The 15483-nt window shown below is 32.7% G+C and overlaps 2 protein-coding genes across 2 annotated transcripts; one reads left to right on the forward strand and one right to left on the reverse strand.

The window, feature by feature from the left end:
• Positions 1-514: 514 nt before the first annotated feature.
• Positions 515-14641, reverse strand: LOC132713392 (actin-related protein 2/3 complex subunit 1A-like). The gene is made up of 13 exons (XM_060695967.1): positions 14487-14641; positions 11609-11691; positions 11038-11189; positions 9965-10070; positions 8557-8674; positions 8045-8104; positions 5604-5710; positions 4608-4710; positions 4232-4307; positions 3792-3892; positions 3273-3365; positions 1936-2026; positions 515-1207 (listed from the first exon to the last, which is right to left on the reverse strand). Exons 2-13 carry the CDS (start codon positions 11673-11675, stop codon positions 1169-1171), a joined length of 1113 nt encoding a protein of 370 aa, XP_060551950.1. The 5' UTR covers positions 11676-11691; positions 14487-14641; the 3' UTR covers positions 515-1168.
• On the forward strand, positions 12793-13674 carry LOC132713387 (uncharacterized). Its single transcript, XM_060695961.1, has one exon. It carries the CDS (start codon positions 12793-12795, stop codon positions 13672-13674), a length of 882 nt encoding a protein of 293 aa, XP_060551944.1.
• Positions 14642-15483: the final 842 nt, after the last annotated feature.

The following is a 15483-nucleotide window of genomic DNA, read 5'->3' on the forward strand; positions in this document are numbered from 1 at the left end:
TCTAAAAACCATTTATTCATTTTTTAGATGTTATAAAACTCAGAATGATTCCGAGGAATAATGCGTCTTTGTCTTTAATGAGTAATTAATTATACATAATGTTTGGTCTATAGTACAAAAATATTTGAAAAAGAATACCTTAACTTGCTGTGTTACACAGAATTAGAGATTTCCAGGTTAAATTTAAATGGAAATCCTGTAACGGTTTGTAATCAAATGACTAGAGCTACACTTAACTTCATGTTTAATGACTGTTTTAGAATTCTAGCCTGTTTATCTCTAAAAAAGCTTTGAGGTATCTATTTAAATTTTACAGTTGTTAAATTTCTTCAAGAATTGTGAGTCATTTTTGCATCTTTAACTACAGTGAAGGAACAGGATGACATAAAAATCAATAAATTTTGTTGATTTGGCTTTTACATCTGTGTTACTGACCTTTTTTTCCTTACATTATGTCTACATTTTTAAGTTGTTCATACTGAACGGGAGGTATAGAACAATCCCAAAACAAACGTATTTTTTTAATATTTAATAAAAACAGAAGTCCAATATGATTTTCAGCTACAAAAGGTGAAACATGATTAAACATGTAACAATGTACAAAACTTTCATTTACAAAATGATTAACAGATGGTTATTGTTGATACATGATAACTTGTGGTAAATATATTATTTAGAACACAGTCATTTGTGGTTACAATTTTTGAAAGTTGTATATTGTTTATAGTACAAATTATAGTTCAAGATATTTATTAATGGTCACATTCAACACAAACGTGCTCCTTTTTTTCTGAGATGCCAACTGATTCAACAATGGAAGGCTTGTAACAGTACAAGTAAAAAAACAGGAATTTCATTGAAATTACTACAAATTAGTAACTTTGTTTGGCAATCAATTTTCAAAAAAAAAGAAGAAATTTTAAGGAACAAAATGAAATATACAGATTTATAAGACAAATCATAGTAATTTGTCATTAAAATGTAAATGTCGTAATGTTTGTTTGATGTATATTATACACATTTGTTCACTATTATACACTGGAATGATACAAAATAAATATAAATTCTTGATGAAAACAGTGTCCATATAATATCAATTGTTAAGTGTTACACATGTAAGAAAAAATGTATAATTGTTTGCTGAAAGACTTCTGGTAGTTCCTGACATCTAGGCAATTTTAAGGCCAGCCATTGACTTCTCAAGACTCTAAAATAATAAAATACAGCAATGACTACTTGATTCAAAGGTGATACAAAGGAGGAAAATATATAATCTAAAATAGAAAGATATATAATCTAAAATAGAAAGACAATTACATAGTTTGAGTGTGTTTATTCAATTTCATTTATAGTCCATTTCCTTGTTTCAGGCAGTGTATGAATCCCATGATCAGTTTTAAAGCCATTTCTATCTTTTATAATATCACAAGATGATTTTAATGTTAAAACAGATCAACTCTTTAATGAACACCCATGACATCTGGTTACACAAACTAATTTCTTTATTACAATAAGACAAATACATAACATAATAAACATAAATACATAAGCACAAGAATTCCTTTTTCTACTTTTTTGCATAGGGTTTTATGTCACAACAACACAGAAGAGGCAACTTTCTACCTATACTGGTGGAGGAAGACCTTTAGTGCCCTCCAATGTATTATTTCTGGAACAAACTAGTACACCAACATTTCCGAAGCTAGCTTGATGGCTTCCTTACATGAAAGAATCCTGGTTAAATTCAAACCCACAGCGTTGAAAGGCAAGTGATTTGAAGACACACCTCTTCTGCTACTCGGACATTTTGATATATACTTATATATAACATCTTTCTGTCAGTTTAGCAGAACATTTTAAAACTTCTGTACTAAGCCTATCAGCCTGGTAGGCTATTTTCAGGAATTGAGATTATAAATAATTATCATAAATTACCTTCAGGTCCCAGATAATGAGTTGTCCATCAGCTCCAGATGTTGTTATCTTACTGGCATCACTTTTAGATCCAGCATGAATGGACACTTGCCTAATAAAACAATGAAATCAAACAAGGATAATTTACAAGGATGGAGATTGTCAAATAAAACAATGAAAATCAAACATGGACGATTTGCACGAATGGACACTTGCCAAATTAAACTATGAAAACAAAAAATAAGTGATTTACATAGATGTGCACTTGCATGATAAACCAATGAAAATAAAACATGGACAACTTAGATGATTTTATTCATATTTTTCTGTCTTAATTTCAGGTTTTACATATTCTAGCTCTCAATATGTTTACAAAATTTCATCATTAATCAACAAGTCTGTCTTGAAGCATTCCAAAGTGAGATTGCTAACTTTGCTACTGTTTATGGTAGAATAGTTTTAAATGTTATTAGATTGCCATGCAAATTTTGCTACTGTTTATGGTAGAATAATGTTATTAGATTGCCAACTTTGCTACTGTTTATGGTAGAATAAGGTTATTAATGTTATTAGATTGCCAACTTTACTACTGTTTATGGTAGAATAAGGTTATTAATGTTATTTGATTGCCAACTTTGCAACTGTTTATGGTAGAATAATGTTATTAATGTTATTAGATTGCCTTGCCAATTTTGCTTCTGTTTATGGTAGAATATGTTTATTAATGTTATTAGATTGCCAATTTTGCTACTGTTTATGGAAGAATAATGTTATTAATGTTATTAGATTGCCAACTTTGCTACTGTTTATGGTAGAATAAGGTTATTAATGTTATTAGATTGCCAACTTTGCTACTGTTTATGGTAGAATAAGGTTATTAATGTTATTAGATTGCCAACTTTGCTACTGTTTATGGTAGAATAAGGTTATTAATGTTATTAGATTGCCAATTTTGCTACTGTTTATGGTAGAATAAGGTTTTTAATGTTATTAGATAGCCAACTTTGCTACTGTTTATGGTAGAATAAGGTTATTAATGTTATTAGATTGCCAACTTTGCTACTGTTTATTGTTGAATAATGGTATTAATGTTATTAGATTGCCAACATTGCTACTGTTTATTGTTGAATAATGTTATTATTGTTATTAGATTTCCAACTTCTCTACAGTTTGTAGTAGAATCAGGTTATTGAACTTTCAAAGTATGAAAATAGAGCAACCAACAGTGCAGACTAAGATCACATCATGTAGATGTGCATGTAGGCGTGTTTTAACACATGTAGGCGTGGTTTAAAATAATTTGCAAGTATATCATTATCACTGGAAGCAATATTTTACAGTAATGTCAAATATCTTACGTGATGGTATTCTGATGTAGAGTCTTTAGTGCTGTGTCAGTTGCTTGACCAGATGCTCCCTTCTTGTCCAAACTCTTAAAACGACTCATGGCACTACAAATTAACAAACATTCATATTACTTGTATAAAAAGCAACATTACATGACTTCTCTTCATTTTTCAATTTTTATGAAATATTCACTGCCTATTTAAAACTTATTTATCATTTACTGTATAGTGGATATTTCAGCATGTTGAAAAATTAGCAGATGTAAAATTTCACACATTACATTAATGACAGGATGGTTGATTTTTACGCTGGAGGATATTTAAGCGATTTTCGTGAATTGGCATCGCTAACTTAACCACTTATACAGTATCTATAGAGTGAAAAGCAGTCTTTAGAAATTTACTATAATTTAAATGGAAAATGAAATGAGTGACATTATCTATGATTTCATATAGTTTAAACATAAATGCAATATCTATAGAGAAAATAAGGTAAATATTGCTACATATATTTGAGTTATTTTGGCTTACGTGACTTTAGTTTCCCCGCCAGCACTTGGGACATCAAGGTCATGTACAAACTTAATATCTCCAGATTGATGGGTGAATAATTTGGGACAGCAGTCATATCCCTGATAACAGTAACAGATACCATAATATAACACTTTATACAACTTCAATATATTATAGTGAATAAACTATATACATAATTAACTAATTATTTCAACCTCCTCTTAATGCTAACTTAAATCTCCTTAACATAAAGTAATTAAGAACTTTATTATTCAGTTTTGGCTTAAAATGAAATTTCATATTCATTCATTTAATTTCACATCAAAGGCAACTTTATAATACACAAAAAATTCCTTAACTGATAAAAAATGTTTGTTTTTTTCTCCACTTTAAAATGCATAAATGATAAAATCATTTATGAGTAAATCATTTTCTCATTATACACAAAAATAACTTACAACAACAACAATACTGTTCTCAGTGACCCATGTGATCTCATCAAAGGGTAGAAATGAGCCCTTGATCAAAGACAACCTGAAGACCAAATTGTTTTATTAAAATGAAATTGGTGAAAAGAATAATCATTTTAATATAAGTTCCAGTATAATTTCTTTAATAGAAACAATGCCATTTTTTTTTGCCTTTAACTGAGTTATATATACACATGACTTAAAGTTATGCCTCTGCCAGGATCTTACCATACTTAGTATTTCTTACCTTTCTAGCTAACAATCAAAACTTGGGTTGACTGGACATGAATTTTATAATTTACTTAATTTTTACAGATTTCTTTTACTACCAAGTTAAAAGTGTAAAATAGAATATTATACATACTGTTGTCCATTGGCAGCATCTACTATCCCAATGCTGGAATCATGCCCCACCCAGGCAAGTTTCTCCCCTGATGCCGAGAATGATACCGAGTGAACCCAGCCACCTTAATATATCAACATTACATAATTATGTTAATATTTCAATGAAATGTATCAACTATATTTATGTTTGTTGGCATCTATATAATACTTTTAAAATTTGTACTAACAAAATTTTTAATTGTATATTGTGAAAAATTCAGTTTTTGTTTAAATGTCTCTGCTTTTTGTTTTTGACTTTAAATGAAACATTATGGCTTGAAACTCGAAACACAACCATCCAAAAATTAAATTTTCCGCCTCGTTTTAAATTTATCCAAAATAGCAAGACACATCAAATTGTAATAATAAAAAAAATACCACTTTTAAAAAGTCTTTTTCATAATTCATTAATCAATATACAAATTAATATGCAAATAAAATGACCCTATTCACTTGTTTCTAGTTATAATTTGCGTACATGTATTGTTATTATTACCTCACTTGTTTCTAGTTATAATTTGTATACATGTATTGTTATTATTACCTCACTTGTATCTAGTTATAATTTGTATACATGTATTGCTATTATTACCTCACTTGTTTCTAGTTATAATTTGAATACATGTATTGTTATTATTACCTCACATGTTTCTAGTTATAATTTGTATACATGTATTGTTATTATGACCTCACTTGTTTCTAGTAATAATTTGCATACATGTATTGTTATTATTACCTCACATGTTTCTAGTTATAATTTGCATACATGTATTGTTATTATTACCTCACTTGTTTCTAGTTATAATTTGTATACATGTATTGTTATTATTACCTCACTTGTTTCTAGTTATAATTTGTATACATGTATTGTTATTATTACCTCACTTGTTTCTAGTTATAATTTGTATACATGTATTGTTATTATTACCTCACTTGTTTCTAGTTATAATTTGCATACATGTATTGTTATTATTACCTCCAGTAGTGGAGAACTCAGCCATGAGGTTACCAAAGGTCATCTTATTTCCCCAGTTAGTAGAAGATGGTTTAGGCTCTACTTCTTTAACATATCCGGAGAAAACTCTGTTAAAAGTGGAGAAAATATATCATTACCATAAAGTGATATTCTAGCTAAGAGCTAGCTGGTTTGATTGTATTGTTCTAGAGACACATTAATTGCCATTATTTAATCATGACAATCTAATCAATTGCTTAGACACATACACATACTCCACATACTACTACTGTAGTTACTCTATTTTTGAAACAGCACACTTTCTGCAATTATGTTATATTTACTCAATGATGAAATATGGTAGCCAGGAATTAAATAACACAAGATATATGTTTATTTTGTGACCATTGCTTGTTAGTATACAAAACAGAATGCTATGCCTTCTCAAACCAAGTAAACTGTTATTACACAACCTTTAAAAATATTGTACTTAAAGTTGATGAAAACAAATGAGCTGTGTCACAACAAAACCAACATAGTGCGTTTGCGACCAGCATGGATCCAGACCAGCCTGCACATCCACGCAGTCTGATCAGGATCCATGCTGTTCGCTATCAGTTTCTCTACTTGTTATAGGGTTTGTAAGCGAACAGCATGGATCCTGATCAGACTGCCCGGATGCGCAGGCTGGTCTGGATCCATGCTGGTCGCAAACGCACTATGTTGGATTTGTCATGACGCAGCTCAAATAATTGTTACAATGCAATGAAGTATACGGAATAAAATGTTAAAACGAATTTGCAGCATGTAAAAATAAACAATGTTGACAACAAGAGGGCCATGATGGCCCTGAGATCGCTCACCTGTATATAGGCCAGGGCCAATTTAACCCAAGGGCTTTTATTTGCACAAACTTGGTAGACACCCATAAGAAGATGTTTCATGCTAAACATCTATGCTCTAGCTCATTGGGCTTTTTAAAAGAAGATTTTTTTAAAGTTTTTACTATACACATATAGTTAAAAACAATGACACCCCTGGGGCTGGACCAGTTTTGACCCCAGGGCTTTTATTTGAACAAACTTTGTAGACACTTACTAGAAGATGTTTCATGCTTAATATCTAAACTCTAGCTATTTGGGTTTTTTCAAAGAAGATTTTAAGTTTTTGCTATACACATATAAAGAAAATCAATGACCCCCGGGGCGGGGCCAATTTTGACCCCAGGTCTTTTATTTGAACAAACTTTGTAGACACTCACTAAAAGATGTTTCATGCTTAATATCTTAACTCTAGCTATTTGGGTTTTTTCAAAGAAGATTTTTTAAGTTTTTGCTATACACATATAAGGAAAATCAATGACCCCCGGGGCGGTGCCAATTTTGACCCCAGGGCTTTTATTTGAACAAACTTGGTAGACACCTATTAGAACATGTTTCATGCTAAATATCTTAGCTCTAACTCTTTTGGTTCTTTAAAAGAAGATTTTTTAAGTTTTTACTATATGCATATAGGGAAAATCAATGACCCCCTGGGGCGGGGCCAATTTTGACCCCAGGGCTTTTATTTGAACAAACTTGGTAGACACCTATTAGAACATGTTTGATGCTCAATATCTTAGCCATAGCTCTTTGAGTTCTTTAAAAGAAGATTTTTTAAGTTTTTACTATATGCATAAAGGGAAAATCAATGACCCCCCGGGGCGGGGCCAATTTTGACCCCAGGGCTTTTATTTGAACAAACTTGGTAGACACTTATTAGAACATGTTTCATGCTAAATATCTTAGCTCTAACTCTTTTGGTTCTTTAAAAGAAGATTTTTTAAGTTTTTACTATATGCATATAGGGAAAATCAATGACCCCCTGGGGCGGGGCCAATTTTGACCCCAGGGCTTTTATTTGAACAAACTTGGTAGACACCTATTAGAACATGTTTGATGCTCAATATCTTAGCCATAGCTCTTTGAGTTCTTTAAAAGAAGATTTTTTAAGTTTTTACTATATGCATATAGGGAAAATCAATGACCCCCCAGGGCAGGGCCAATTTTGACCCCAGGGCTTTTATTTGAACAAACTTGGTAGACACTCACTAGAAGATGTTACATGCCAAATATCTAAGCTCTAGCTCTTATGGTTTTTTAAAAGAAGATATTTAAAGTTTTTTCTTTCGGTTGCCATGGCAACCAGAGTTCTACATGGAATTAAATTCTTTGAACAATTTTTAAAGGTGACCACCAAAGGAACATTCCTGTGAAGTTTGGATGAAATTGGCTTAGTGGTTTATGAGGAGATGTCATTTAAAGTAAAAGTTTACGGACGGACGGACGACGGACCAAAAGCGATCACAAAAGCTCACCCTGTCACTTTGTGACAGGTGAGCTAATAAAAATACTTGTCATCATAGATTATACAGATCATACAGAAAACATATTTTAAAAGTCTAGTATATTAAATAATGGTACCTGGCCTTGAAATCTGTGGAACCAGCAGCAAGAAGAATATTGTTTGGATGCCAATCAACACTGAAATATATAAACAGATAAATATAAGATAAATTATTCTAATGCAATAAATACATTACCAGGGTTCATCCACAAGCTTTACTATTACCAAGAGAAGCATGTTTTACATTCAAAACATCACAATGAAACTAAATTCCCTAACTTAAAGGGTTATTTCATTGTCCAGGATCATCAGTAAAAGTAATCCTAAATTTTCACCACCATCGGCCATTTATTAATATTTGTTGACATTTCTGTATACATTTTCCCTCTTTACCCAAGTTTCCGGCTGTCCTTGTTTTACCTGTTTGGTTGATATAATTATTGAAATTATAATTGAAGCTAGACATTTGGTACAATTTCACTAAGATGTTCTACATTGATGACAATATGACAGAGAACTGCTGGCCTCTAACAATGCATACAGTAGTCATTGAAGATTGTTTAAGTATACAAGTGTTCAACTAACAAACCTCGTAATGGTTGATCTGATAGGCTTCTTTATATGTTTGCTGACCCACCAGTTGTTCTCCTGCTCAAAATAACAGACTGAGATAACCCTAGCACCACTTCCTACTGCAAACTTGTTCTCTGCAAATTAACAGTATAGTGCCAAATCAAATCATTGATGAATGCTATTTATAACCTGGTCTTAGTGGAAAGGGAAATAACATGTGGGAAAAATAAATCTAATAAGAAATTTTCTCTAATGAAAGGAAGATCAATATTGTATATGAAAACAAACACAAACAGTGTTTTAACTATATCAAAATTGATTAGAGTCGCAAAACTTGGTTTACTCAGCTTGCTGGTAATGTTTCATATACATTTATATAAATGAGCCGCGCCATGACAAAACCAACGTAATGCGTTTGCGCCCAGCATGGATCCAGACCAGCCTGCGCATCCGCGCAGTCTGATCAGGATCCATGCTGTTCGCTGTCAGTTTCTCCACTTGTGATAGAGATGGTAAGCGAACAGCATGGATCCTGATCAGACTGCGCCGATGTGCAGGCTGGTCTGGATCCATGCTGGTCGCAAACCCACTATGTTGGTTTTGTCGTGACGCGGCTCAAATAATATCTATCCAGTGAACATCTGATATGGTGTCTGAGATGTTTAAGTACAATGTAAATGTAAATTTTAGGTCAGTTAAGGACAGGGACATTATTCTGTTGAAATGCAATAAAGTTTTGGCATGGTCAACATAATGATATACCTTTACACCAATTTCTGTTTCAAATTGATACCTTTCCTGGTTTCAGAGACATTCAAATAAACATAGACCTCTAAAATGGGGTAATACTACATCTTTGTAAACAAAGTAATGAAAAGTTATGAAATTTGACCTACTAAGCAATCTTGCGACCCTTCATATACATGTCAAGTTAACCCTTAAAAAGCTGGAACCGAAAGCATTAAGCTTTTGCCACCAGTATAGAGCCAGGCCAGTCTGCACATCCGTGCAGTCTGACCAGGCTCTATACTGTTGGCTGAAAAACTTAAAATATTCAAATTGATATCCCTAAAATTGATAATGAACAGTCCAAAAATGGAAGTGGGCCAAGCCCATTTAAAATATTCACCATGTTAAGGGTTAATATCTGATATGCTTAAAAAGATATCGAAGAAAAACAATCTGAAAGGGAAAGAGATGAAGGGATTCCTTTATGCCCCGCCTCCCACCCACTCCACCCAAATAAGAATATAAATGATTTTTACAGCGAGCTAAAATTTTAATTTTTGAATGTACTCACGATACTTTGCCCATCCTTTTTATATTTGTAAAAGGTCAAAGATATTTTGAATGCTGATATGCCAATAAATCTGAAACACTTAACATTTGAACCAAGTTCAAATTGGTGTAACAATGATCATTACCTTCAGGTGACCAGCGGACGCAAGTAGCTGCCCTGTTGATTCTCAAAATGACAAGATTAGGTTTCCATTCATCCCCTTCCTGTGTCCACACATATGCATTTCTGTCCTGATTTAACAAATCATAAAACATTAATATTATCTGTATTACTTAAATTCAATTATCTGAAAACCAGCTGGATTTTTGTAACTTCCTCACATAAAATAGCTATCCGTTTAAAACAAGAGCTGTTGGTAGGACAAAGTGCTGAACTATTCTCAGAGCTTGATACTAAAACAAAAGCATGAATAATTTAGAATTTACTAAGTTAAAAAGGGCCATAGTCCTGTCAAAATCAATGCTAAGAGTTTTGGGCCTTTGACAGAGACCTCATATTATGCTCTCAAGTAAGAGTGTATTTCCTTCAGTAGTAATGGAGATACCAACTTGCACACAAGAATTAACCATGGGTGAGTACTATAGCTCATCCTATTCCTTGAAAAGTGAATTGAAAATTGTAAACATTTCTCTACAAAATATGAGTGAAACACTGATTTGAGCCATGTTTGAAAAAAATCCTTCAAAGAGTACTTGATTTATAAAGCAGACATAAAATTTCGGTGACTTTTGACCTTTAAGTTTAACCGTAAGCCAGTACATGGGTTTAGTACATCAATTTGTTGAGACTGACAATTTGACATTTGAGCCAAGTTAAAAGGGTAAATGATTTAAACAGCAGAAATTTGACCTTCAAGAGTGACCTTGACCTTCAGCCGTCACAGTGACAATTTGGGATCTGAACATTGCCTTGTTGACCCAAGTCTGAAGAAAATCCATCAGCAGGTATAGGATTTATAGATGATTCTAGTCTGACATTTGGCTTTCAAGATTGACTTTGACCTTGACCAGGTACATGGGAAGCATAGGTTCTGCAGGTTGCCTTGTTGAGGTGGACATGTGATAACGGCAGCCTGAGTTTTGCATAAACCTATTATTAAAGTTAACATTTGAGCCAGGTTTGAAAAAAAATTCTTCAAGGGTTATAGGATTTATAAAGCAGACATGATAGATATTAATATGTTTATATAATACATACTGCGCCACAAGTGACAAGTCTATTAGACTTAGCTGCCCAGTCAATACTAGTCACTCTCTGACCATGCTCAGTCAACTCACTCTTCTGTACCCATTTATTGGCCTGTTTCTTATATACCATCACATCATTGTTGTTGTGTGACATTGCCAAACCTGTAAACATGTTTTACTACCTAACATATCCTACATATACATAATACTATATCAGATTTGTTTTAAAAACAAAGATAATTGTAATACTTTTTTTGTTTTTATGACAGTAATGTACATGTAAGTTATTTCAAATGGTATCTTTGCTTTTACTAGAAAGATAACTATCATGTTTACTTTTAGAATGCAGCAGAAGTCCAAATTTGTCCCTGCCACCAGTATCACAGCAGGCTGTATTGCTCTATTAATCTGATATTTACATTCATTTAACCTTAAATGGTCAGTTCAAAGTTGAAGCAGGGCAACACTTCATAAAGTAAGATGGTTAAAATGTTTTTTTTAAACATCTACAAGCAACAATCTGGAGGTGTAAATTAAACTGTTGACAATAGATGGTACTAGATAGTCTGTATAATGTTTACCTGTCCTATCTCCACTGAAGGCATGGCATGTAATTGGATCTACACCAAAACTATGTTTCTCAGTCATATCTTTTTCTTATCACCTGAAAATATGTATAACATTACAGTCAATACATTCAGTCAGTACAAACAGGCCCCTACAAAATCAAAAATTATTTTTACTAACAGGAAGTTTTATTAACCATAATTCCTAATGCTATTTTTCTTAAAGTAATATTAACTTTAAAACAGAAATATCTTTTCCATTTTGTCTATAAAAAATATGACTGAATATATGTATATCTTGCTGGGTTTAGAAATGGAAATTAGGTACCAGTACACTTTTGAAAATACAAGGAACATTTTTTGTAAATCAATGCCTTTTTATGCTTTTAAGATAGTGGAGGGGGATTGTGACATATATCTTTTGGATGAGACTTTTAATCAAGGTCCCTTCAGGAATTGGAGCATATTTCAGTCTATCTGTATCTTGCATGTTCCTTCCAAAATATAAAATGACTTATACGGGAAAGTCAAAGACTTTGATTGCTGTTTATACCGACTTTGACATGTATGTATATTTAGCCTAATTAATTCGGCTTGAACGGTTTTACACACTTTACAAAAAAAATTTCATACTGTCAAACCATTGAAAAATGACATTGCCCCGGACGTCCAAAATTACATATACATATATGAAAACATAAAAAATTAATTAATAAATGGTAATAAATCATTCAAATGAAAAAACATTAATTCAAATGTAGATCATGTCAAATACATTTCCTTAATGTCACTCTGAAAACTTTAAGGTGGTGGGGTTTTGTCAACTCTATAAAACTGGAGGTGTGGGGTTTTGTCCACTCTGTAAAATTTAGGTGTGGGGTTTTGTCCACTCTATAAAGTTTTGAGGTGTGGGGTTTTGACTGGTGGGGTTTTGTCCTACATTCGGTAATAGGACATATTTCACACAAGTAATAGGCGGAAAGTCCGAGCGGGGCCAAAGGCCCCGCGAGGGCTGTAGCGCTCTTAGATAACATGCATGTACAAGAAATCCTTAGTTAACTGGGCGCCGCCATTTTGAAATCCTTTTGAGCTAAATATTGATATCACAGCGCTTTTAATGAGCGTCTACATAATTCTGACTATTGCTAGCAGACGCATGCTCAAAAACACTTCCAGTGAAAGAATGATTTACAAAATCCATGATTTACAAAGGTCCATGTGGTGCTGGAGCCTGCATTCTTCTTCCAAACACAGAAGTTATAGAACTGAAACAACCAGTATCAAAATTATCATCAATTTTAGTAGGAGAACTGGTTGCCATTAAAATAACACTTCAAGCCCTACTTACTGAGATTGGAAGATTTGAAATAAATAAGATAAAAATACTTAGTGATAGTCAGTCCGCTGTTGGAATTATTGATCTTGGCTGGGAAAATAAGACACACAAATTCCTGTCAACAGAGATACTCCAGTTGAGGAAAGAGCTTGAATTAGCAGATGTTACTGTCAATTTTGATTGGACTCCTGGTCATGCTGGCATAAAAGGGAATGACATTGCTGACGGACTTGCAAAAGAAGCAGCAAAAGAAGCTGAGGAAATGGAAACAGAAGATTCACTCCTTGTAACAAGTCAAAGTGACATTCGCCACTCAGCTAGAGAATCAGTCCGCATTAAATGGCAGAGAAGATGGGAAATTGTTGAAACTGGCAGGCATCTCTATGGACTCAAGCCTCAAGTCCAGCCCAAAAAAATTAACTTCCATGGCTTGAGCAACCAAAGACAGTTACTTCAACTACAAAGTGGATATTGCCTCAATGATTATCTGAACAAGATTGGGGCCAAAAACACAAGTCTATGTAATTGTGGAGAAGTTGAGACAGTAACACATTTTATAGAGGACTGTACCCTGTATGAGGCATCAAGAGAAAACCTGAAGAAAGAAATATTCCTAAAGACAGGAATAAGTGTATTTACAAAAGAACTATTGCTTTCAGACATACAAGAAGACCAATTCAAAGACCATAGGCAAGAGTTGTCAAATATTGCAAATGAATTTGTCAAATTATCCAAAAGATTTTAATTTTTTTTTTTTTCATCCAAAAGATTTTTTTCCCCTTTCAGTTTACATTCTATTTCATAATCATTATATTGAATTATTGTAACCCTACTTGAGAGTTTTTTACCGTAATCGGAAATACCAGAGTTTAGCTGTACATACCGGAGTGACAACACGGCCATTATCAAGGCTTTGAACGAAACGAAACGAAATCAGAAAATAAACACTCATTTCATTCACAAGAACTATAGTAACGATGATAAATGTAAAAAGTTATTTTTAAATCCTTCTTGATAAATAAGCACATTAAAAATAACGTGAAAACAACATATGTGATTAGAGATTAACAGAAAATGGCAGACGGGATTTTCCAAACGCCGACGCATGCACAGTGGTCCCTCTTCCGATAATGGGTTGAACACCATCAATTTATTCGTTCCTGTTTACGGTACAAAATACCTGCATTAACTTATTAACGAATTGCATGATAGATCTGGTTAACATGTACACTAAACATGTTATGCTTAAATCAGAAATCATAAGAGCTTTCCGCGCCATAGGTAGCACCTAATTTCATATTATTTATAGGTCAAGACCAACACCAAATGGAACATATAATAAAACATACAAAAATTATTTCTAGTTCCGTAATGTAAAAAAAAAATCACAGTGGATTCCTTTTAGCATGGATCTTAATTAGCAAATATCTTGCAAGCAAGTACTGAAGTAGGAGTTTCAGGAAGTAAAGCAAGTCGGGAAGTTATAAATTTCTTATTTTTTTAAATTATATGTTTCATTGTTTGCAACATTCAGGAATGGTAATAAAAAAAACTTACAACACGTTATTTTCAATAATTTCGATAATAATTCGCGGACTCTGGTCAGTCTACACGAATTACCGAATTACACAAATACAGGAACCAAAAAACGAACCCGGAAATGAAAATACTCCCGACCTGTAATGCACTTCTGATTATTAAATTATTTACTTATTTTTTATTAAGTTAAATTTAGTCACAAAATGTTTATAAAGGTAAGAAACATGACAAAAATTCACGATATATTTTGGAAGAGGAAATTAAAATTAAAGATATAAAATGTGTGCATCAATAATTTGGTTCCTGACTTTACATTTAAGATCTTGGCGTTTAATGAAACGAGAACCAATCTGTAAAGGTCAAACTCGTGAACAATCGCAACTTTTCGGCCCTTTCCGTAAGTCCAATATACAGTTGAGCAATCGCAACTACTCGGCCCTTTCCGAGGTGGGGGGAAAATCCCGGGATCCGGGACGCCCGGGATCCGGGATCGTATTAGATATATAGGGAAAACTCATAAACTATATTTGTGTTTATTTTTGTCGTAATGAGAGGCGATTAAATGTTAACTATTTATTTCTTTAATTGTATGTAATGAACAGTAAATGAATTTTACTTAAGATTTAAATATATTTCGAGTTATTTATTAACACACTTAAAATGCGGAAATCACATTACTTGTATAATTACAGTATAGTATACTTGGAAATATCAAAGTTTTTGTTAATACAATATTTGGCTTAATTTTATGTTCATGTATTTAAATATTATTTTTAGAAAAGATCAGAAGATATACTTAACATAATTGATAACAAAAAAAAACTTTTGACGTGTATGACAGGTGGTCAATTCCCGGGATCTCTGTACTGTTTAATAGATCCCGGCTTTTCTGAAAGCAAATTGGTAATGGTCAATTTCCCGGGATATATATATCTTATATACGATCCCGGCTTTTCTTAATTGGCATGCTTATTTTACCTAAAATGCGTGTAAAATACTATATAAAAATGCAGAT

Source organism: Ruditapes philippinarum, unplaced genomic scaffold, assembly GCF_026571515.1.
Source record: "Ruditapes philippinarum isolate M1 unplaced genomic scaffold, ASM2657151v2 ctg1649_1_1_1_1, whole genome shotgun sequence".
Classification (NCBI taxonomy): domain Eukaryota; kingdom Metazoa; phylum Mollusca; class Bivalvia; order Venerida; family Veneridae; genus Ruditapes; species Ruditapes philippinarum.

What these genes read in the sequence shown, in the direction of transcription:
- LOC132713392 (XM_060695967.1), bottom strand. Translation starts at nt 11,675, where the DNA reads ATGACTGAGAAACATAGTTTTGGTGTAGATCCAATTACATGCCATGCC. An exon ending in TGAGTTCTCCACTACTGGAG is followed by an intron (nt 4,711 to 5,603) that starts GTAATAATAACA and finishes TGATATATTAAG; the next exon opens with GTGGCTGGGTTCACTCGGTA. An exon ending in GATGCTGCCAATGGACAACA is followed by an intron (nt 4,308 to 4,607) that starts GTATGTATAATA and finishes TTTGGTCTTCAG; the next exon opens with GTTGTCTTTGATCAAGGGCT.
- LOC132713387 (XM_060695961.1), top strand. Translation starts at nt 12,793, where the DNA reads ATGATTTACAAAGGTCCATGTGGTGCTGGAGCCTGCATTCTTCTTCCA.